This window comes from Stegostoma tigrinum, chromosome 39, assembly GCF_030684315.1.
Source record: "Stegostoma tigrinum isolate sSteTig4 chromosome 39, sSteTig4.hap1, whole genome shotgun sequence".
NCBI lineage: Eukaryota > Metazoa > Chordata > Chondrichthyes > Orectolobiformes > Stegostomatidae > Stegostoma > Stegostoma tigrinum.
Genome location: NC_081392.1, coordinates 2950342 through 2974551, shown reverse-complemented (window position 1 = coordinate 2974551; position 24210 = coordinate 2950342). Strand labels below are relative to the sequence as shown.

The window sequence follows — 24210 nt, the reverse complement described above, 5'->3', positions numbered from 1 at the left end:
CTGATGAAGGGTCTAGGCCCGAAACGTCAGCTTTTGTGCTCCTGAGATGCTGCTTCGCCTGCTGTGCTCATCCAGCCTCACATTTTATTATCTTGGAATCTCCAGCATCTGCAGTTCCCATTATCTCTGGACAATGAATTTTGTTTGGTTACCCTCCCACTTCAGGATACTCTGTACCTGCCCAGAGACATCCACGACACTCGCATCAGGGAGGCAATGTACCATCCTGAAGACTGTCTCATGGCCACAGAATCACCTAACTGTTTCCCTGACTATTGAGCCTCCAGTTACTATTGCTGTGTGGTGCTTTGTCTCACTTCTGTGCAGCAGGGTCAGCCAATGTGTCACTGCTATGGTTGCTGTGGTTGTCACCTGCAGGGTCATCCCCCTCATCCATATTGAAACGGAATACTTGTTTGATAGGGGGACAGCTGCAGGGTCTTCAGCACTGTTAGTCTGTCTTGTCTATTGATACAAAAACTGTTTGATTCCATGATTCCATTTCACTAACGTAAATATATTAATTTGAGAATAATTTATATCTAAACCTGCTGTGAACCTTTGTTGACTTCGGAGTGCACAGACAGTTTGGGCTTTGTTGGCTAGGCTCGCGTTTATTGTTGTAACTAATTGCCCAGAAGACTGTTAAGTCATCCACATTGGAGTCACATGTAGACCCGACCAAGTAAGGATGATAAATTTCCTTCCATAAAGAACATTCGTGAATCAGATGGGATTTTACAACAATTGACAGTGGTTACACTGTCAACATTGAGCAAATTTCTTAATAATAGATTATTTTTAATTGAATTCAAATTTCACCATCTGTCATGTTGCAATTTTAACCCATGTCCCAGAACATTAGCCTAAGTTTCTGAATTATTGGTCTGGTTATTTTACCACTACACCATTTCCTCCCCACAAAAATCTTGCCTTGTATCCCACTAAGATTCACAAAACTTTTTATGAATATCTTTTATTGTATTAAACTTGTACTTCCAGCAACGACTTAGAAAGAAAGAACTTACATTCAAAGAACCCATTTTACATTTGTAGAATTGGGCTATTATCCTGGAACGTGAATTTCCATGTTCTGTATTTTCGAAGACCATTGTTCCAAACATTATAAGCCTCACAACAAAAATTTGAGAGAAGAATATCATAGAACAGTGTATGTTCTTGTCTGGATTCTGTGGTAGTTTAAAATCTTAATGCAATCTTATTAGGAATACACTAAAGTTGTCAAATCAACATGTCAAGTTGTGGGGACCTGCTATCCATTTTGATGCCCTTACAGCTGCTGGTTATGATAGACGCTGTGGCTTGGATCTTGGAGCTGTGAAGCTTTGTACTTTGCACTAATTGAAAAGGCAGGGTTACCTATCTCTTTAGGGTTACCAGCAAACCTCAGATACTTCAAATGTGTATGTCATTGTTTTACCTGTAGGTGAAGGTGATTCTAGGTGAAGATCGGGAAGCCACAGGTATGCTGCTCAGTATTGACGGTGAGGATGGAATTGTTCGAATGGAACTGGATGACCAGCTGAAGATTCTCAACCTGAGGTTTCTTGGGATCCTCAGTGAAGAAGGGGCATTGAGTGCAACACCCTCTGGCAAAGATGTATATAGTCGAAAGTAAAATTCTTTTCTGTGAAGTTTTTGTTCATACTTTTAGGTTTCCCTCTTGTGTTCTTGCTTTGATAATGTCTTGCTTATTGTGGCCAGGTATTAGCAGTGGTTCGTTCAAAAGATCAAAAACAGCAGCAAACAACTGTTTGAGCAAAAGAATGAATGTGGATTAATTTGACAACAAAAAGCAAAGGAGGTTATTTTTTCCTACTGAAAGTTGTTTGATGCAAGAAATGGGTTATAGATGCATTTTTTTTAAATTAAACACAACATGGAGAATGATTTGTGTGTGAACAGGTAACTGAGTTTGTAAATGTGAGGCTTGGAGGCAGTGAATACTTTTGTAGCAATTGAATAGCACACCTATGGGATGATACTGAAGGCTATTTTTATACAAAAAGATGTTTGTACAGATGTGACAAGTCACATGAAAGAATAGACTGCTTTGACAAAAATTACTAACTATTTTTTTAAAAAAAGCAGTTTGTAAATTTATATTATTGGAATCTTTTTACTTTGGCATTTATTTTGAAAGGTTTTGAAGGATCCTTTGAAATTAACTTAGTTGTTCCATTTTCACATTTCAAAGGCAAATCTCTAAGGGTTTCAGACTGCATAATAGTTGTTCCCTGTGCTTGATCTCTGGATGTGATGTTTATTCTTCCAGCTCCCCTCTGATTGCATTAAGTTGCAGTCAAGTTGACCCGTTTAAAATGTCATACCATGACTGGCCAGAAATATGTTTAAGGGCAATGGAGCTCTGAATAATCAGAATTAGACGTATTAAACTAAGTTGAAACTGAGAATGTACATCAGTTAGATTTGAATGCCCTACTTCTCAGCATTTGGGTGCGTTAAAGGTAAGGCACCTGGAAATTATTGCCTGTTGAAATCTGTTGTTTCTTTTGCTTCTCTCCAGCTATGCTGGAGACTTGCAGTGAGAGCGATCTGAAACCATCGGCTGCCTCCACCACACGTTGTGCACTGGGCATTCTCTTCCCCACAAGTATTTAGAATGTAGTAGTGGCATTATTTTCAAGATTGCTTGTTTCTAAGTCCAGAGCAGAATTTGCAGGTGTCATAAGTTGCACTCTGGTGCCTATTTTCACTCACCTGATGGAAATGTTCTTCCCCGCAAGCTGTCTGCCGTTTCTCTCTCCCTGAATGGTGGGCAACAAGCGTGTGAGCCGCGTGATTGCTCTCAGTCCACATTCTCCTTCACCCCAGAGGCTGAGGAACCGATCTGGGTCTTCTGCTTTGTCAGCCACTTCAGCACTTACGCTGACCTTGCCTGTGTCAGTTGTCCCTTTTTCTCCCATACCTTGAGGTCCATTGCTTATGGAATCCTGCTGAAGTTTCAACAGAACAATGAGAGTTATTCTAATTTTTCATCATTGCGATGTTGGATTACCAGACTGTGTGTATACCTTATCATTTGATGCTGCCTAGAATGCAGGAGAAATGTACATGGCCGAAATATGTGATTTAATGCATTGCTTAACCAATACCATTCAGTGTTTAATTAAAAATTAAGGTGCAAAGCCGCAACAAAGAATGGAGTGGGATGATTTGGTTATATCTCGGAGGCAATGAGAACCGTTGGAATCTTGGAGAGGGAGGATATCACTGGGCAACTTGGACTCCTCCAAAGCTGCACAAAGATTCTCGGACACACAATGTATACTATGCAGGAGTCTTGTACTCTGATTGGAAGAGGTGTGAATAGAATTTTAATTTTTGTACACAGAGACTATGTCATAAAGTTTCTGAATTCACCAAAAAAAAATCTGGCTGACTACTTTCATTAAAATACTGAACCTACTTGAGATTTCTTCATCTACAGTGTTCATAATATTTCTGGAGCAATGATTTATAAAAACAAGTTTGTTCACTATATTGTCAATTGGGAAAACGTCCACTGTAAATTGCCTGGCTCAAACTCCATGTCAGTCAAACATTCAGCATCATAAGATCAAGATACAAAATAATTGTCCCAAGTATCAGAGGACTGCTGACATTGTTTAAACTTAATAATATTGCCCAAATTTTCAATAAGAATAAGATTAATAAAGTAAGAGGTTGAGTGTAGCTGAATTAAAGACATTTTGTCTTACATTCATCAAGACAAATATCAAAGTACCAAAAGAGAAACCAACATTCATTTTGTATAGAGGGAAGTGCTGATTGTTTGGCCAGTGGATTGTGACTAATATACGTATCCTCCAGTATATGCAAGCGTGCAGTACTGCAAAACTTCCGGACAATCCTAAGCTGGTTATAAGGTTAATGGTTTGCACACTTGAAAGTATATAGCAAGTGTTTTCTATTTGTTGAATCACTTCTAATGTTGGACACTGTGCTGTGAGTGTGCAAGCGCAAACTGAGTTTGTGAATTATGCCAACAACCAATTTACAATGTCACTCTGGCTCACAGTATGGTGCATTTAAATGTATTAGCATTATTACATGCATTATTATACAGGGTCCTATTTGCCGTGGAAAAAACATCATCATGTACTTGATTCAACTCAACAAAACAGGTGACAGTCTTTCTCTGATTTATTACGGCAAAACTTTGTCGACCTGCCTTGTTTAAAATTTAAACAAAGCTTGGCAGGTCACAGTCAGTCAGTAAGTCATTAAACGGTACATTTGCCATGGTGACGTCTCTACCAATCAGCACTTTTGTTTTCCCTTTACTCTGGTATGTTTTGTAAATTGTCCAGATGTCTGCAAGATCATAGGTTTCAATAAAATGTCTTTTTTTTTTCAACGATCCTCAAGTTCTGTCCTTTGCAACAAAGATCTTAAACATGGGGCAGAGGTTTCCCATCTTAGGTCGGTATGTTAATTTTAAGTGCACTTGTGAAATTGGACCAGCTGCAAATGCTCAGTCCTGTTTGATGCATCAAAAAAAGAATGTTTAGAATTTTGTTATTTTACAATGGCCACTGCTAAGATCTGCTTCCACTGTCTAGTTTGCTGAATGTCTCCTTCTGATGTAAAGTGTATTTCTGTGGTTTGGAAATATCACTGTATGGCCAATATTTGAGCTTATAAACCTATTTTTGTTTTGAATGGAGTCAATAAAAAGACTTGCAGATCTTGAAAAAAAAGTGTTGTACTTGCATGCACAGGACTGCTGTTTAAGATTTCTCAAGCTTCCTTTGCAAAACTATTCATTCTCATTCAGATATTATTCTCCATGCTGGTAGCCTCTTCTACATTTTGATCATTCATATTCCACATCAGTGATTTATCATCCAATTCTATAACAGGTCATTCATTAGATTGTGCACACTGAGGGGTGTTTACTGTGTTCTTATGATGATTGAAGTATGAGTAGGTGAAGCCTACTCCACAATTCAGTAAGGTCATGTCTAAATGTCTCCTTGATCCTACAACTCAATTCTGACATCCTTGATTCCTTTGGTGCTTCAGAATCTCAATGTTAGCCATGTTTTTATTCTAATACTGAGCTCTCACTGAGGAAGGCTTGAGGCTTTCCTAGGTTCACAAATGTCTAGTAAGCTTCTCATCCCAGACTGAAATGACTGACACCTTTATCCTAAGACTGGTACTACATCACTGACTGATGTTAATGTAGATGTGGTTTCCAGGAGGGAGTCAATGAAAAGTAATCAGAAACCCAAAATCCAAGATCTACCACCTTCTTTGGCCATTGAATGTTGATGAAATTACAGTTGAAATCAATTCCACACCCACTGGGAATTAAATTTGGACCTAGCTGGTTTGTGGCTCTAAATTTTGGTGAATAAGTGATGCCTTTATCCAATTATTCCTTTGGGAGGCTAGTGGAAGAATCACAACACAGTCCGGATGTGCACACCAGATTTGTGTCCCACCTGGTTAACAAGATTGACTTTCAGATTACTTTCTTATTACTGATTTTCCAAAGAAAAAGTGAATTATGGGTCATGCCAAGCCCTCTAAAAGCCTGCAAAACCTTTAGGTAGAGTTAGAATAATCTACTTAAGAGCCGTCTTGGAATGAGTGATGTCGGGTCATGGTGCAGAAACATGGCAAGATACTGTGCTGTGGGTACAGAATTGCTTCCCAATTCCACTGCATTCTATTTTGTGAGGAGGTGCTAAGAGGAACCAGGCATGTGTACCTTCTTGATTCCAGGTGCTTTGTGATCTGGGAGACCAGACAAGATGTAAAACCAAAAGGGTTGTGGTTTTGGCTGTTCATTTGGGGAACAGTTTTACTGGTGCTGGCACCACCTTTCTTTTCTGTGGCATGCCAAAAGATATGAAAGTGACAGACAATGGGCCAAAGCATTAGTTTGAGGTTTTACACTGATTCTTAAAGAAGGGGAAAGAGAAATAAATATTTAAATTCCAGAGCATAAGGCCCAGGTACATTGCAATTTAGTTAGCAGAGGAACTGGATTTTGGATTGGAGAATGTTGGGAATGCAATTAAGGTCAAATTTAGAGGAACACAGTTCTTAATGGATTATCAATTTTGACATATAGAGAGAGGTGAGACCATGTCGGGATATGAACAAGTTTAAGACTGAATTAAGACCTTAATAAATAGGAATGAGAGTAGGCAGTTTGGCCCCCTGAGCCTGCGTGGCTATTCAGTAGGATCATGGCTGATCTGAAATTTGTCACGTTCACATCCTTCATGTGATCCTAAACAATTTGTGCTGGATGGATACTCAATTGATGAATGGCATCAGAATCAAGTCTGGCAGTCTTCGCTTCCTGACGTTTGGGTGTGGGCTCAGTGGAAGATGAGAAATTTATTAAGGGAATTCCACAGCCTGGGCAGTAGGCTATGTTAGTGTTAACTGATGATGCACAGAGCATTGGAGCCAGATCTTAAATGGGGATAGTGGCTGGGAATGGCAAAACAGAAAGAAACTAGATTTTTTTAAAAATTGACCCTATGACCTCATTGCATTTATATAGTGCCTTTCACAACTTCAGTACATCTCAATTAATTTCCTTATTGCTAATTTGGCTATAATAGTACAGATATTAATTTGGATGCAACAAAATCCCACTAACTTACTGTTAAATTGTAATGAAAAAAAATCAACTGTTGAAGTACTCAACAGATCTGACAGCATCTGTAGAGACAGAAAGTTAAGGTTTTGAGTCAGATATGACCTCCAGAGTAATGTATGTTGTTGAGGGATAGATATCAGCCACGACATTGGGGATAATGCCAGGATTCTTCAAAATAATGCCATTGAACCTATTATCACCATCTGAGACAGTAAACAAGACCTCTGTTTAATGCTTCATTTGACACATAATGGAACAGGGATAGGCTTCTCAGCCCTTCACTGTTATCTCTCTTGATAACATCTTGGCTGATTTGATTACTTCACATTGCTGTGTCTCCACCCTAACCTTTTGACTCCCTTGTTGGTCAAGAACCGACGCTACCTTAAAAGTATTCAATGACTACTCTTCCCCTGTGGCCTGGAGAAGAGAATTCCAAAGATTCAGCCTAGTTTTTGTTTTTGAAAAATAAACCCCTTATTTTTGAACTGGAAAACCTATTTCTAGTGTCTCCCACAAGGGTTACCATCCTTTTAACATATCGCTTATGAAGACTTCTCATATCATATATGTTTCAATAAGATCGTCTTATTTTCAGAACTCCAGTGGAGATAGGCACAGTCTGTCCAATCTTTCCTCTCAAAAAAACACCTTCATCCTAGGTGTCAATTGAGTGGACCTTTTCTGAATTGCATCCAACATATGTACATCCTTTCTTAAATGAGATCAAAACTCGACATAACGTAAGTATAGCCCCAATAATATTCTATACAACCATAGCAAAACATTTCCACTTCAGTTTTCCGTTTCTCTTGCAATAGATGACTATATTGTGCTTGGCTTGCCTTCACAGAAAGAAGATGTACCTCCAACAGTATTCACTCAGTATTACACTTGCAATACTGCTGATACAGGAGATATGAAATAAAATGTGTGTTGGAGAAGCTCAGCAGATCTGGTAGTATCTGTAGAGAATGAAACAGTTAATGTTTCAAGTCCTTAAAATTAGAGGAAGAGTGAAGTTCTGAAAAAAGTGACACTGGATTGAAAGATTGTATCTGTTTCTCTCTCCAGAGATATTGCTGAGCCTATTGAATTTGCCTAACATTTTCTGCTTTTGTGACACTTGGAGTGTCATCCAGGATTTTGTGTCCAAGTCCCCTGTTTGGGAATTAACTCAATGTCCTTCTGACTGAAGCAAGCACTCAGCAAACTCAACCACTGCATTGTCATTTGATGTCAAGCCTAGTCTGACTTTTAAGACATGACCACATCTAAGCAAATTCTATACAACATGACTAAATACAAAGTTTTGCACTTCAGTGTGAAAAACAGAAAGCAAGAATATTATTTAAATGATCATCTTTTGGGAAGTATGGATGTACAAAGGGATTTGGGTATCTGTGTACATCAGTCAATAAATGGGAGTTCTGAAGAACTGGACTCAACATTAATTCTCTTTCTCTGCACGGATGCTGCTAGACCTGCTCAGTTTCTTTAGCAATTTCTGTTTTTGAGCCAATAAATGTAGATAGGTGCAACAGGTAATTTGGAAAACAAATGGTACATTGTCTTTCATTGCAAGAGAATTTGAGTTCAGAAGCAGGGGTGTCTTAATGTAGCCATACAGGGTCTTGGTGTAACTACAGCAGGAGTATGGCATGTAGTTTTGGTCTCCTTGCCTAAAAATGGATATATTCCCATGGAAGGAGTGCAGTGGAGATTCACTAGGCTGCTACTGGTTATGACAAAACTCTCAATAAGGAAAAATTGGTTCAACTGGACCTGGTAGAGTTTAGAAAGATGAGAGGGGATCTGATTGAATCATGTAAAGTTCCAACAGGACTAGACTTATTTGATGCAGAGAGGATGTTTTCCCTGTCTGGGAAATCTCGAACCAGAAATCACAGCATCAGACTACGAGAGTTGACTATTTAGGTCAGAGATGAGGAACAATTTCTTCATTGAATTTGTGGAATTCACTGTCACTGAAGGCTGTGGAGGCCAAGTCACTGAATACCTCCAAGAAAGATAGAGATAGTAAGAACTGCAGATGCTGGAATCAGAGATGATACCATGTAGACCTGGAGGAACACAGCAGACCAGACAGAGGAAATATAGAGATAATGGGAACTGCAGATGCTGGAGAATCTGCGATAATAAAGTGTGGAGCTGGATGAACACAGCAGGCCAAGCAGCATCTTAGGAGCACAAAAGCTGACGTTTGGGGAAACGTCATCTTTTGTGCTCCTAAGACGCTGCTTGGCCTGCTGTGTTCTTGCAGCTCCACACTTTGTTATCAGAGAAAATATAGATACATTTTTATTTTATAGATACATTCAAAGGCATTGAGGGGTAGGGGCAGAAAGTAAGGCTATGACATTGAGGTTGAGGATCGTTCATGATCATTTTGAATCCAAGGTTCAAAAAAGTTTGTATGTTTCTAGCACTGGACTGCAGTGATTCAAGAGGGCAGCTCAAGGCTAGCTAGGGATGGGAAATATCTGGTTGATGAATATATTTTAAAAATTCAGTCCTTTTGCTATATTCTTTTACATGTTTCTTTATCAAATATTTACCCCAATCCCCTCCAAAACTGTAATGTATTCTGCTTCTCCAACCTCTGCATAATAAGCTCTCATTTGCTCAGTTGAAGATGACCTTGAATTGATGTTCTTCAGTTAAAAATTCTCTGCATTTGTCATCCATGTGAAAGCTCTGGTGTTTATGTTTTGTTCCTTTTTTTGTTAAAGAAATAAGTCTCTGTCAGAGTTATTTTCCTACATTTCTCCATGATTTCGCAGGTATTTTGAATCGGGTTTTAGATTTCCTTCAGGATTCATTTGTCCTCCTTCGCCCACTGTGATGACCTTTGGCATGTTTCGGGGTGGGGGAGGAAAACACGAAAACCAACCGGGCTTGCTGACTGTCAGGTCCTCTCTATCGTGGCTTTGATTGGCTAAGTGACGTCGCCGCGCGTAAGCGCCTCCTTTTCCGTTTGGTCCTGCCCCACGTCAATCAGACAAAATGTGTATTCGGTTGAGAGGGAGTGTGTGAAAGGGGTGGGAGGTCGGCTCAAGATGGCGGCGTCGCTCAGTTGCATGTGTCGCCGCTCAACGCTGGACCTCTGCAGGAAAATCTTACGCTGCCGGCCTGCGACCAGTCGCAAAAGGTCCGCTTTGAAAAGTTGTGAGGTAAAACTCGGCTCTTCGCCGGCGTGTCGGACCCTGTCGACGGAAAGAGGCCGCGGGCCGAGCGGCGCCGGGGCGGGAGGCCTGGCTCATGCGATCCTGCAGGAGAAGCTGCAGCAGCAGGAACGGGCCAAAGAAGAGGCCGGCAGCGGGGAGCCAGGGGCTGGCAGCAGCGATTCCGGCGCCGACCAGGAGCAGAAACAGAAGCAAAATGCAGCCTATGCCAAGAAAATGGTGCTGAGACTGGCGGGACTGCTGGGGGCCGGCAGCGCCTTCGCGGTGGTCTACGTCTTCGGTGAGTGGCAGTAGTTTAGTGTCCACATCTGAAAAATCTCCAGCTGAAACTTCATGTTGCTGCATTGTTATCTCCCATTTACTATGTCACCTGTCATGCTGCAGTTGCAGACTATAGCCATGGGGTGGCACAGTGAAACGGTTTAGCTTAGGGTCTATCTGAATACTTAAGTGATCTTGTCATTAACAGTGTAACGCGTCTTTAGGAGTGTGGATACACTAGCTTATAGAATTACAGGATTGTCTCAGTATAGAAGCTGGCCGTTTAACCGAGTCTGATGAAGGGCCATATGGATTCAAAATGCCAACTTGCTTTCTTTCCATGGATGCTGTCTGTACCAGTTGTCCAAATGAGCATAAGCTAATGCCTGTTGAATCTCTTCTTAACTTAGGGAGGGTGTTGTACCACATCTATCTCTCACTTGTAGCTGATACAGGAACAATTCTTCCCTTACGCCTTGTGTTACAAAGATTTTCAAATAGCTGATCAACCTGTGTGGCTGCTTTATGATACCGGTTCTGTGGCCATTATATCCTAAGGTAGGCCTTGACCTCGAATTTCTGGTCAGAAGTAGTAAGGATGCTATATACTATGCCTTTAGACTCCTAGTGTAATTTTAATAATTACCAGCTTGGGTGGTTAGCTAGATGTGACTATAGTGCTGGCTGAATTGTACATCTGTTAGTTATTTGAATGTTACCTAAAGATCAAGACCTGTTGTTTTAGCTCTTTGCCTTGCTATCATCAGGGAAAATGCAAGAATGTCAGATTTCAAAATTAACAGAACAGTTTACACTACAGGAGGAACAAAAATGCTGATCAGTTGACAAGTTGGTTCTGATTAGCTGAGTCACCAAAGCAATGGGAAACCTTTTGATTCTCCAAGTTCCTGAATAATTCAGAAAAGCCATGAGGCCATGCTTGTGAAAACTAAAACACAGCACTTATCCATTAGATGTGATTCTGGATATGTCAGTAGGGACACTAACAGCCAATGTAAGGCAATCAAACACATGGGTAATGTGGCTCACCTATTTTGCTAAATGTGACAGTCAAAATAATGTCTATAAACAAAATAAACATGTTCAGGCCTTGCACCTTTTTAAGAATTACCCAAGAACCTAGAATTCTTCACCCAGATCTCAAAGGAACTTGGGACCTTTTTCACTAGTACTGTTTCTCATTTTAGTATGCATTGAGAGATTAGCTTTAAAAATGGTGAAACCATTTTATTACTTCAGTTCATAAATGTTGAAACAAAAAATAAGTTGAATAAATGCAATGAACTGGCTAAAAACTATCTCAACTGGCCAGCACAGTGGCTCAGTGGTTAGCACTACAGCCTCACAGTGCCAGGGACCCGGGTTCAATTCCAGCCTCGGGCAACTGTCTGTGTGGAGTTTGTAAATTCTCCCCATGCCTGCGTGCGTTTCCTCCCACAGTTCTAAGATGTGCAGGCTAGGTGGATCGGCCATGCCAAATTGCCCATAGTGTTCAGGGGTGTGTGGGTTATGGGTCTGGGTGGGATGCGCCAACGGGCGATGCGGACTTGTTGGGCCGAAGGGCCTGTTTCCACACTGTAGGGAATCTAGGCTAATCTAAAGTCATTTTACTTCCTGCAATTCTCTTCTATCTTGACCAGAGATTCTTCTCCAGCTCCGAGGTAACTTTTTCTGTCTTTGATAGCCACATATGTTTCATTATTCATTCATAGGATGTGGGGAGTCGCTGGGTCGGCCAGCATTTATTGCCCAGGGGGCATACAAAAGCAACCATGTTGCTTTCAGTCTGGAGTCATAGGTAGGCCAGTCCAGGTAAGGATGGCAGTTCCCTTCCCTAAAGGGCATTAGTGAATCCAGGTGGGTTTTCTCGATAATCGGCAATGAATTCACAGTCATCAGTAGACTCTTAATTCCAGATATTTTAAAAATTGAATTCACATTCCACCATCTACCATAGCCAGATTTTAACCCAGGTCCCCAGAACATCACCTGGGTCTCTAGGTTAATAGCCCAGTGATAATACCACCAGGCCATTGCCTCCCCGATTTCTTGCTGCTGCTTAGCTTAATCATTTGATGTGAAGAAATAACTCATTCTGCCAACAGCGAGGAGCATAGCTGTTTTGGGCAAAGGAAGTGCTCAGGCTGAAACACACTGTTGCTTTTTCCATATTTGCTATCAAATTGAAGAATACAGTTCCTTCGCATTTCCTGTTTTTCAGCTTGTAAAATCAGAACAAAGTATCCTTGTCTTGAAACATTGGTACCATTTCAACTTTAGTTCTCCCAAATGACTAAAGTACAAGGTGCAGTCTCTGACAATTGCCATTATCTTGTGGTATCAATACAGTTGTGGTACAGAGCTTGCAGCTTGGAGGTCGTGAGTTCAAATGCCAATATAGTAAATTTAAATTGAATTCAGCAAGTCTTGTAATTTGTAGACTAGCTCTGACCAATCAGTGACTAGGGGTACAATTCTTTATCCTTCCTTTCTTACCTGTACTAACTTAGTAAAAAAATAGATATTTTGTTTCCACCAGTGGTATGTAACTGCATGTTATCAGTGTACATGACAAAATTAATTCCAAACATGGATAGAAGACACACACAAATTAGAGTGAACCATTTAGCACATGAAGTCTTTTTACATTCATGGCTGATTTTGGACTTTAACTTTGCTTACATGTCAGTGCATTCACTGTGTCAAGCATCTTAGGATGTAGGCCTTTATTGATCATCAACGTCATAGAATCCCTACAGTGTGGAAACAGGCATTTTGACCCTCAAATATTCCACCTAGACCCATCCCCCTATAATCCACCTAATCTACACATCCCTGAACACTGTGGTCAATATCTGAAGGTTCATTGACTCTTAGTTTCTTCAGTTTCTCTGGTATTTTTCCTGATACTATTTACTTCATTTTTTTCACCTCCATCATGGTTGTTGCCAACTAGTTCTGTTGTACTTTTCTTCTATTATGAAAACACTCATGTTTAACGGTTTGATTGTTTAGTTATCGTTTAAAAACAATGCCTGTGCAAACGCTGGTTCACTGAAGTAGTAGTCAGGAGGCAGAGATCTGTAAAGCTTTATCCTGTGTATAAACCCTATCCTTTCATACTTCAGCATCTGGCCTGTGTCCAGTTTAACAGTGAACATTGCCACCAACTAGTGGGAAAGATGTAGAGGAACAAATATGCAAGGAGATTAGGGAATTGAGAGATTAATTATAAAAGACCTCAATTATCCTGATGTAAACTGGGATGGTAGTGAATAGAAAAAAAATTGCAAGAGTTCCTAGAGGTGTTCAGGAGATTTGTACATTAGTACATTTTCCAATCCAAGAAAAGACAACATTTCTGGATCCGTTTCTTGGGAATGAAGTGGACCAAGTGTTAGAAGAACTACAGGAGCCAGATCTATCATAAGGTTCAAGTTGCTTATGGAGAAGGGTTCGGAACAATCCAGAGTGAGAATAATTAACTGGGGGAAAGCCACCTTTTTAATGGAGTAAGAATGGGTGTAATGCAGGTAAATTGGAGGCAAAGGTTGGCAGCTGAATCTGTACCTGAGTAATGGGCTGCCTTTTGAAGAAAAGATGAGTTAGACATAGTCAAGGTTCTTGTGGACAGGAGTAGTAGGGCAGACAAATTCAGAGCTCCCTGAATGATAAGGGAGATTAAGATGAAGCAGAAAAAAAGTCCACTTGTGATACATATGACTTGCAATAAGGTGGAAGTGTTCAAATCAAAGTGTCTCAATTAAGGAAAAGGGAGGAATTCTGACATGACCAAAATTGTTTTCATGTGGCAGTTGGTTAAGATCAGGGAAGTATTATCGTGCAGTGTAGTGGAGGCAGGATCATTGAGGCATTTAAACGGGAATTACAAAGTTATTTGAAAAGTAAACACAGAGGAGTTGTTCTTTCTAAGCGCCGGTATAAGTTAAATAGTCTCCTTGTAAGTGGAGTTACTTACTTCAGAAACTGAATGAAGCAGGCTATTATTAAGAACATTTAATAACCAAGCTTGCAGAAAGATGGTATGTTTCCTGTGCTGGAGACTGAATCTCGCACCTGTTCATTTTCCCCAACCTTGTGTTTTGTGTTTATAAAATGCCTGTATTTGTGGAAGATGTCTCACTATAATCACTGCTCCAGCCTTTGTTGTGGACTGAGAGAAATTTGGTCCTTTCTCACTTTTGTCAGTTACTTCATTCTAAAATAACCTTTCATCTTGTGTTTGGGCACTTAGTCTTCCTATGAGCCATTTGTTCTGGCACATTCTTTTTAAAACCTTTTTTGTGTAGTTCTTACTCATCCTGTAGGTGACCTATCGGGATTGGCTTCCAGTAACTTGGTCAGTTGTAGTTTTCTTAATTTAAGTATGGGTGGTCATACTGACGGTTTATTTGAATGCAGCAGATGGTTGATAGTTGAGCTTCTCCAGTGAGCCTGTTATCAGCTTTGTGCAGTGGTATCTCTTTCTTGTCTGTTAAAGGTGACAAGATTGCATAATCTAGCCAAACTGCCCAGTGCTGCACTGACAAATTGCTGTCTTTTCATCGAAACTTTAACCCAATACCCTGTCTGCTCTCTGGTCAATGTAAAATATGCCATGGCACAAAGAGGATCAAAGCATTTCTCATGACTTCCTAGTAAGCATGGCTAATAATTATTGTTTCACAGTTTTTTGTGGGCTCTTGTGTGCCAATTAATGCCACATTTCACACATTCTTACAGCAGCTGGATTTCTTGATTACTTCATTGGCTGTAAAGCACTTGGTGATGGGCCATATAAATATTCCAAGCTGCCTCCAACATGCGATGGAATTTGTGAGCATTTTGCCCACAGGATGTGTTTACAGGGTAAATTGGTGAGTTTTCAAGGTGATCCAGGAAAATGTAGCTTCATCAATGGTGCATAAACCATAAAGTCTAGCTGTAAGACAGGCATTGGCGTTGGGGGAGTGAGGGGGGAGAGTCAGAATGTGCTGCTTGTATTTGAGCAGAGGGATAACTGAGTTGGGGCTGGTTTCACGCTCAGAAACGTCATTGTGTGTCCTGGCATTTTGTTAGTTTCTGTACTGTGAATGGCAAGATGAGCAGATTACAATCACCCTGCACTCTACCATCCTTACACAGCTGCCAGTGGATACTGAGAATGCTGTGGGGTAATCTGTTCTACCCTGCACTTTTCCCCAACCTGCTCAATTTATTTATCCTTTACTGACTATCATTTATTCTACCTCGTCTTCTACCACATTACAATGAATGGATGTGAGTTTGCTCACTGAGCTGGAAGGTTAGTTTTCAGACGTTTCGTCACCATTCTAGGTAACATCAGTGAGCCTCTGGTGAAGCGCTGGTGTTATGTCCCGCTCTCTATTTATCTGTTTAGGATTCCTTGGTTTGGTGATGTCATTTCCTGTTTCTTTTTCTCAGAGGATGGTAGATTGATTTGGAGCCAATGTGTTTGTTGATGGAGTTCCAGTTGGAATGCCGTGCTTCTAGGAATTCTCGTGTGTGTCTCTGTTTGGCTTGTCCCAGGATGGATGTGTTGTCCCAGTCAAAGTGCTGTCCTTCTTCATCTGTATGTAAGGATACTAGTGATAGTGGGTCATGTCGTTTTGTGGCTAGTTGATGTTCATGTATCCTGGTGGCTAGCTTTCTGCCTGTTTGTCACAGTTCTTGCAAGGTATTTTGTAAATGACGTTCGTTTTGCTTGTTGTCTGTATAGGGTCTTTAAGTTCATTAGCTGCTGTGGTTATAGGCCTATACAGCGTATTCAAAAAGAACGGGTACCCAATGAACACAGTCTGTCGATTTCTCAGCAACAAACAGTCAAAACGTGCCCAGAAACCATAACCACTCTCCCCTACAAAGACATTCCGGAAGTGACTACCAGACTACTTGGACCTCTTGGCATCATGGTAGCCCACGAACCTGTCAACACACTAAAACAGCAGCTAATGAACTTAAAGACCCTATACAGACAACAAGCAAAACGAACGTCATTTCCAAAATACCTTGCAAGAACTGTGACAAACAGGCAGAAAGCTAGCCACCAGGATACATGAACATCAACTAGCCACAAAACGACATGACCCACTATCACTAGTATCCTTACATACAGATGAAGAAGGACAGCACTTTGACTGGGACAACACATCCATCCTAGGACAAGCCAAACAGAGACATGCATGAGAATTCCTAGAAGCACGGCATTCCAACCGGAACTCCATCAACAAACACATTGGCTCCAAATCAATCTACCATCCTCTGAGGAAAAAGAAACTGGAAATGACATCACCACAGGAAATGACATCACCAAACCAAGGAAACCTAAACAGATAAATAGCGGGACATAACACCAGCGCTTTACCGGAGGCTCACTGATGTTACCTAGAATGGTGACGAAACGTTTGAAAACAAACCTTCCAGCTCAGTGAGCAAACTCACATCCAGAAACTCAACCTGAGCTACAAATCTTCTCAACTCACTAATTGCAGTGAGTGCATTGATGTGATCTGGAGCAGTTTCTGTGGATCTCTGTGCAGCATTCTCTTTTGTAACATTTTAGTTCCTTTCTGAAAAATGATGTTTAATTACTCATTACAGCGAAGGAGCTTAAACTTCCTAGTTTGATTGTGCCACAGTTTCAGCAAACATCTCTATTGTTTAAGTCTTTCTCTTTCTTTTTGTTTGTTATTCATATCCACACTTGGCAGAAGCAGTTGTGCGCTGTTATCTAGGCTAGTTATCCAAACTCCAGCTAATGTTCTGGGGCTGTGTGTGTTCGTATTCCACAATGGCAGATAATGAAATATGAACTGAACTAAAAACTAGCTTGGTGGTGAACACATGCCGTCTGTCACTTGTCACAAACGCTATCAAGTTTACTGATCACTGATCACAGATCACCTACAGTGTGGAAACTGGCCCTTTTAGTCTCCACAAGTCCACACCACCCCTCAGCATCCCACCCAGACCTATCCCTCATAACCCATCTAATCTACACACCCCTGACCACTATGGACAATTTTTAGCATGGCCAATCCACCACCTAGCCTGCACACTTTTTTAGATTGTGGGAGGAAACCGGAGCACCCAGAAGAATCCCACGCAGACACGGAGAATGTGTGAGCTCCACACGCAGCTTCCCAAGCGTGGAATCAAACCTGGGTCCCTGGCGCTGAGAGGCAGAAGTGCTGACCACTGAGCCACCATGCCACCCAGTTTACTGATTGATGTTCTTTAGGGAAATAAATCAGCAACTAGTCTAGTGTAATATTTAGACAAATCTAACCTGATATCTAGTCTAGATGTGAAACCAGATGCTTCCTGGCAATTAGGGATAGGCAATAAATGCTAACCTAGCCATCAACACCTATAACAAATCCCTCAAAACAATTTTTTTTAGAAATAGTTTTTGCGTACCGTAGAAACTGTGTAGGAGTAGGCCATTCAGCCCTTTGCGCCTGCTCTGCCATTCATCACGATCACGGCTAATTGTCCAACTCAACAGCCTAATCCTGATTTTTTTTTTTTTTTTCCCTCCCTGTAACCTTTGCTCCCATTCGTCCCAAGCGTTATATCTAGCTGCCTGCTGAATACACTCAATGTTTTGGCATCAACTACTCCCTTTGGTAATGAATGTCACAGGCTCATCACTCTTTGGGTGAAGAAGTGTTTCCTCATCTCTGTCCTAAATGGTCTGCCCTGAATCCTCCGACTATGACCTTTCACATATATGTTGTTTTCCCTTTTGGAGGAGGTTTTAGAATTTACAGGCTGATGAACCTGTTGAATGTTCTTTGCATGACCATCCATTCTGAGTGAGAACTTTTGCTCCTCGGTTAGGGATACTACGGCTGCAGCACAGGACCTGTTTTATTTTTTAATCAACCTGCTTGGATGTTTGTCGGAGCAATGGAAATCTAACCCTGGCTGGGAGGTGTCAACGCTACCACTGTGCCACAGGATCCTGTGTCTTTGTGTTTAAGTGAAATCCCAATTAATATCTCCAACATGCCTGTGTATAACCAACACTATAAAACTGATCAATTCCTTAATATCTTCTCCAATCCAGTTTGTTCTACCCTGCAGTAGACCCATCTGAAGAAGGGTCCTGACCTGAAACATCAAACTTGCCTGCTCCTCTGATGCTGCTTGGCCTGCTGTGTTCATCCAGCTTCACACTGTGTTATCTCATTATCCAGTATCAGCAGTTCTACTATCTCTTGTTCTACCCTGTATTCATTTGTTGGATGTCAGGTAGCTCTGTTTTGTGATTCAAAATCTAATGAGGAACAGACCTTCCTTTAGCAGACACCTGACTGAGTAGCAGGTATGGCTTTGGTTTTCTGGTACTGCATGTTATTTTGGGACTCTACATTTGGTACATCATAGGGAGAAAACCTGCTCAGATCAGTTACCCAAGCAATGTTTAACTCACTGACCAGACACTTGAATAATATTTGTGTCAAATTATACGGCAATAACAGCTTGCATTTCGATAGTCCTTCAGCATCCACCGAGGTATCGCATAGAAGTGACTGGACAATGACTGGACAAAGTTGCAGACTCTTGTTTGGAGACAGTTCCTTAGTCATTTAAAAACTTGCATTGAAAATATTCTTTTGTGTACTACCTAGCTATGTGCTGTATCTAAGACAGGCCTCAGTCTGATATGCAGACTCACCTGTCTAAAAAGTTTGCTTTGTACTTTTTCCAGTGTTTTATACTGTTCTGAAAGATTTCTTCAGTTAAATTTTCCATTTCAATATTGCTACATCCAAGCGATCTCTGCCTGTGTTGGTTCTTGAGCCAAAATTCTTAACTTATCAGCAGTGGTGAGCAGTAAGTGGTGTAATGCTCATCTTGCTAAACAGACTAAGGTCCAAGATAATAAAGTGTGTAGCTGGATGAACACAGCAGGCCAAGCAGCATCTCAGGAGCACCAAAGCTGACGTTTCGGGCCTAGACCCTTCATCAGAGAGGGGCATGGGGTGAGGGTTCTGGAATAAATAGGGAGAGAGGGGGAGGTGGACCGAAGATGGAGAGAAAAGAAGATAGGTGGGGAGGTAGGGAGGGGATGGGTCAGTCCAGGGAAGACAGACAGGTCAAGGAGGTGGGGTGAGGTTAGTAGGTAGGAAATGGACGTGTGGTTGGGGTGGGAGGAAGGGATGGGTGAGAGGAAGAACAGGTTAGGGAGGCAGAGACAGGTTGGGCAGGTTTTGGGATGCAGTGGGGGGAGGGGAAGAGCTGGGTTGGTTTGGGACGCGGTGGGGGAAGGGGAGATTTTGAAGTTGAAGTCCACGTTGATACCATTGGGCTGCAGGGTTCCCAAGCGGAATATGAGCTGCTGTTCCTGCAACCTTTGGGTGGCATCATTGTGGCGCTGCAGGAGGCCCATGATGGATGTGTCATCTAAAGAATGGGAGGGGGAGTTGAAATGGTTTGCGACTGGGAGGTGCAGTTGCTTATTGCGAACCGAGCGGAGGTGTTCTGTAAAGCGGTCCCCAAGCCTAAGGTCCAGTCGAGTTTGATCAAATGTGTTGGGCACTTACTTGAAAAAGTGTAAAATTTACGCAACGATGACAGCAACAGATGCAAATTACTGCAAAGTTTTACCTTTCCCAAATGCCATTAATCTGGAGCCCAGTCTATCTTCAAGCGCAAAAGATCCCCACAGCATGGTTTTGAAGAAGAATAGCAGTGCCTTCCTTGGTATGTTGGGTTGATATTTGTCCCTCCATCGCTTGTTTACAGGATATTGGCTGATCTGGCCACAATCACACTGCTGTTGCTGGGATCTTACCATGTGAAAACTAGCTACTATATTTCTGACATTTCATCAGTGACAACACTTAGGAAGTACATCATTGGCTGAGGTTGTGAAAGGTGCTATTGAAATGAAAGATCTGCCTGTCTTTCCGAGCAGGAATAAGCATGCTTTGTGGCATTCATGTCTCATTGTAGAATGACCAGTACAATCTATCTCTTATTACTGCATTTTCCTACAGTTTTTTTTTTCTTTTAACCTCTCTACTGATTTGATAAAAGCAAGCAGCACAATTGAAACTGAATTCCACCCTGACTCCTAAGCCCCACCCATGGTCTTGCCGAATTCCCAAATGTACTTAATTTCCTACAGCATCTCAGCTTTCGTATCCTTGGTGCAATGACTAACTTTTCTCAAATGTATCTGCTATTTGTGTAGTCTGTGAAGCTGGTATTGCTGATGGCTATTTTTGTCAGGATTTAGGTGATGTTGGCAATCATGAATTCATTGCCAGTTTCTGGTTGTCCTGAGATAATAGTGGGCTTTCTCCAGTCACACTTTTTATTTAAGCTAAAAGGTGTCTTGCTGTGCCATTTTTTATCTGTGGGACCAGAATAGGATGTAGGCAAGAGCAGTTAGTAGTGTCAAGTCTCTAGAAGACTGGTAATAAAAGTTGTCGCAATAGGTGACCAACATTAACTAACTGATTTTCAGGTTTAATTCCATAATTAGTTTTGGGAGCCATTACCGCAGATCACTGAAGATTTCAGACCTTTTGTGCTTTCTCATACTTGCCTTTAATGAAGAATGGAAGAGTAGACAATATAAAAGGCAAGACACTGATAGTACAAGAAATATTTCATAAGTCAAGTTAGCCGATCAGTATGTTTTTTTTCGCCGTTGCTGCCCAGGCTACTTGGGAAAGAGAACGCAGTAATGCTGGTTTAAAAATAGCCTCATTTTGCACATATAGAGTCGTACAGCAGAGAAACAGACCCTTCAATCCAATTAATCCGTGCCGACCATAATCCCAAAATAAACTAGTCCCACCTGCCTGCACTTGGCCCACATCCTTCCAAACAAGTCTTATTCATGTACTTATCCAGATTGCCGTTTAAATGTTGTAACTGCACCAGTTTCCATCAATTCCTGTAGAAGTTCGTTCCACACATGAGCCGCTCTCTATTTAAAAAATGGTTCAACTCATGTCTATCTTAAATCTCTTTCCTCTCATCTTAAAAATATGCCCCCAGCCTTGAAATCCCCCACCCTAGGGTAAAGGCACAAAAACAAATGGAGAGTTTGTTATAAGGAGAGGCCGGACAGGCTGGGACTTTTTCATTGGCGCGTGGAAGGTTGAGAAGAACCTTTTTTATAGAAGTTTCTAAAACCATGAGGGATATAGATAAGGTGAATAGTAAGTGCCTTTTCTTCAGGCAAAAGGTGAAAGAACTTCAGTTGCTGTAAATCAAACAAAACGAGAAATTGCTGGAAAAGCCCAGCATGTCTGGCAGCATCTGTGGAGTGAAAACAGAGTTAATGTTTTGAATCTGGTGGCTGTTCCTCAGAGCACCAGTTAACGTTGATGTCTCTGCATAGATGCTGCCAGAACTTCTGAGCTTTCACAGCAATTTCTGGCTTTGTTCCTGATTTACAGCAACTGAAGTTCTTTCATCTTTTATCTGAAGAAAAGGCATTCACCTTATCTATATCCCTCCATGGTTTTATAAACCTCCTACTAGGTCACCTCACGACCTCCTACGCTCCAATGAAAAGGTCTCATCCTATTTGACCTCTCCTTATAACTCAAACCATCCATTCTTGGTAAATCTTTTTTCTGAACCCTCTCCAAATTAATCATATCATTCTTGTAAGAGTGACCGAACTGAACACAGTACTCCAGAAGAGACCTTACCAGTGTTCTGGATTGTGGCATCAAAGGTCCCTATAAAACTAGAGTCAATGGGAATTGGGTGGAAAACCCTCTGCTGGTTATCTTATGGTCTTAAGCTGCAAGGTCACAATTATTACTACTCTGACATCTAGCTATCAGAGTAGCCCACAAGCTGACAACCACTGAACAACTGCTACTGATGAACATAAAGGATCTCATTCCCAAAACCAGCAAAACTGGGATAAGGTACAAAATACTCTGTAAGGACTGTGAGAAACTACATAGACCAAACTGGAAGAAACCTGACTGGACAGATTCACGAACACCAACTAACCACCAAAAGACACAAACAATTCTCACTTGTCTCACTGTACGTGGACAATGAGGGACATGGACTCTACTGCAACAACGCATTGATAATTGCTCAAGCCAAACAGAGACACGCCAGGGAATTCCTGTAAGTCTGGTATTACAACTGGAATTCCATTAACAAACATTTGTAGCTCAGGTTGAGGTTCTAGATGTGATTTTGCTCGCTGAGCTGGAAGGTTTGTTTTCAGACGTTTCGTCACCGTTCTAGGTAACATGATCAATGAGCTTCCGGTGAAGCGCTGGTGTTATGTCCTGCTTTCTATTTATCTGTTTAGGTTTCCTTGGTTTGGTGATGTCATTTCCTGTTCTTTTTCTCAGGGTGGTAGATTGATTTGGAGCCCATGTGTTTGTTGATGGAGTTCCTAGCATTCCAACCGGAGTTTGGAACTGAAGTTGTAGGCACTGATTGTAGACTGACATAATCAGGGCAAATCATTGAGATCTGAGATCAAGGTCCCATTTGACCTTTTTTTTCCCCCTGTGCAAGTTAAACTGAAAGAACAACTTAAACTAGTGCCAGAGTATTCTGGGTACTAGGCTGAATTGTTAACTCTTTTCAGGGCTGAGACCAACATATTTCTTTTAATCAGAGGGAGTCAAGGGTTTTGGGGATGAGGCAAGCAAATGGATTTGAGATGTTGAGATCAGCCATGATTTCGTTGAATGTTACAGTAACATTGGTCTGAATGCCCTAGTCTGCTCATATATGTTTTATGTTCTCAAAATATGACTGACCTTCTGCATAATTTTTACATGATTTAAGAAATAACAGTTAAAAAGCATTACTTGTTAATTGCATTGGGATGTCTGGGGGCATGAATGACAACAGATGTTCATTCAAATTTTAATTTTCTTACAATGGAGGCTCCTGGTTGGTAGCTGAACTGTTGGAGCTCCCCCTTGTGGCTGTGAAAATGCAGCAGGGCTGGAATACTATTATTTCTAACCATTTTATTCCTGGTGTTCTCCTTTCGTCAGCTAAGTGGAGAGTCCAAATGTAAGCCTGATTGAGAGAACTCAGATTAAGCTGTTGAAGAATATGCATCCAAATATAAAGGTTCTGTTGGTGCAGAGTGCATACCCTGTTTAGAAAGACTCTCTGGATTCACTGAACCGTTTTCCAGGTGGAGATGTTAGTATTGTTAAAGCCTCTGCACCATAAATTTCAAAGAGCAGCGGGGGAGATGTCCCTGGTTTGTGACCAAAGTTTATATCTCAACCAACATTGCTTAGTTTTTAAACAAATCTAACTGAGAATCCAGCCACTCCCTTTGTATTTGTGAGTTTTTGTGTGTGAATTGGCTTTTGCATTTCCCACATTTTAGCACTTGCACTTGGGTATTGGAGAACTTCAGTCTGTCCGGAGTTTATCACAGGTAATATAGTCATGATGTAGACACTTCCTTCAATGTTTAACCAGTTCAAACATAATAGCATTCCAGATCATCATCCTGACACCACTACTTCAATATGGTTAGTAAGTTTGTAGATGACACGAAAATTGGTGTAGTGGACAGTGAAGGATACCTTGGAGTTCAACACAACCCTGATCAGATGGATAAATAGGCCAATGAATGGCAGATGGAGTTTAATTTAGATAAATCTGAGGTGCTGCATTTTTTTGGGAAGGCAAATCGGGGCAGAACATACACACTTAATTGTAAGGCCCTGCAGAGTGTTGCTGAGCAAAGGGACCTTGGAGTGCAGGCTCATAGTTCCTTGAAAGTGGAGTCACAGCTAGGCAGGGTGGGAGAAGGTGTTTAGAATGCTTGCCTTTATTGGTCAGTGCATTCAGTATTGGAGATAGGAATGTCATGTTGCAGCTGTACAGGACATTTGGTTAGGCCATCTTCGTAATACTACATTTAATTCTGGTGTTCCAGCTACAGGAAAGATGTTGTGAAACTTAAAGGATTTGGAAAAGATGTACAATTGCCAGGGTTGGAGGATTTGAGCTATATGGAGGGGCTTAATAGGCTGGGGCTATTTTCCCTAGAGT

General features: G+C 41.2%; 2 protein-coding genes across 2 annotated transcripts in view; both read left to right on the top strand.

Annotated features, from left to right (window-relative positions):
* supt5h (SPT5 homolog, DSIF elongation factor subunit) overlaps positions 1-4739 on the top strand; it is a 92701-nt gene extending 87962 nt beyond the window's left edge. Inside the window, exon 29 of the mRNA XM_048522344.2 lies at positions 1448-4739. Within this exon, the coding sequence (XP_048378301.1) occupies positions 1448-1639 (192 nt within the window). The 3' untranslated portion in view covers positions 1640-4739. The remainder of the gene's footprint in view (positions 1-1447) is intronic.
* A 4949-nt stretch (positions 4740-9688) lies between these two features.
* Positions 9689-24210, top strand: part of timm50 (translocase of inner mitochondrial membrane 50 homolog (S. cerevisiae)) — a 144406-nt gene continuing 129884 nt past the window's right edge. Inside the window, exon 1 of the mRNA XM_048522436.2 lies at positions 9689-10156. Within this exon, the coding sequence (XP_048378393.1) occupies positions 9751-10156 (406 nt within the window). The 5' untranslated portion in view covers positions 9689-9750. The remainder of the gene's footprint in view (positions 10157-24210) is intronic.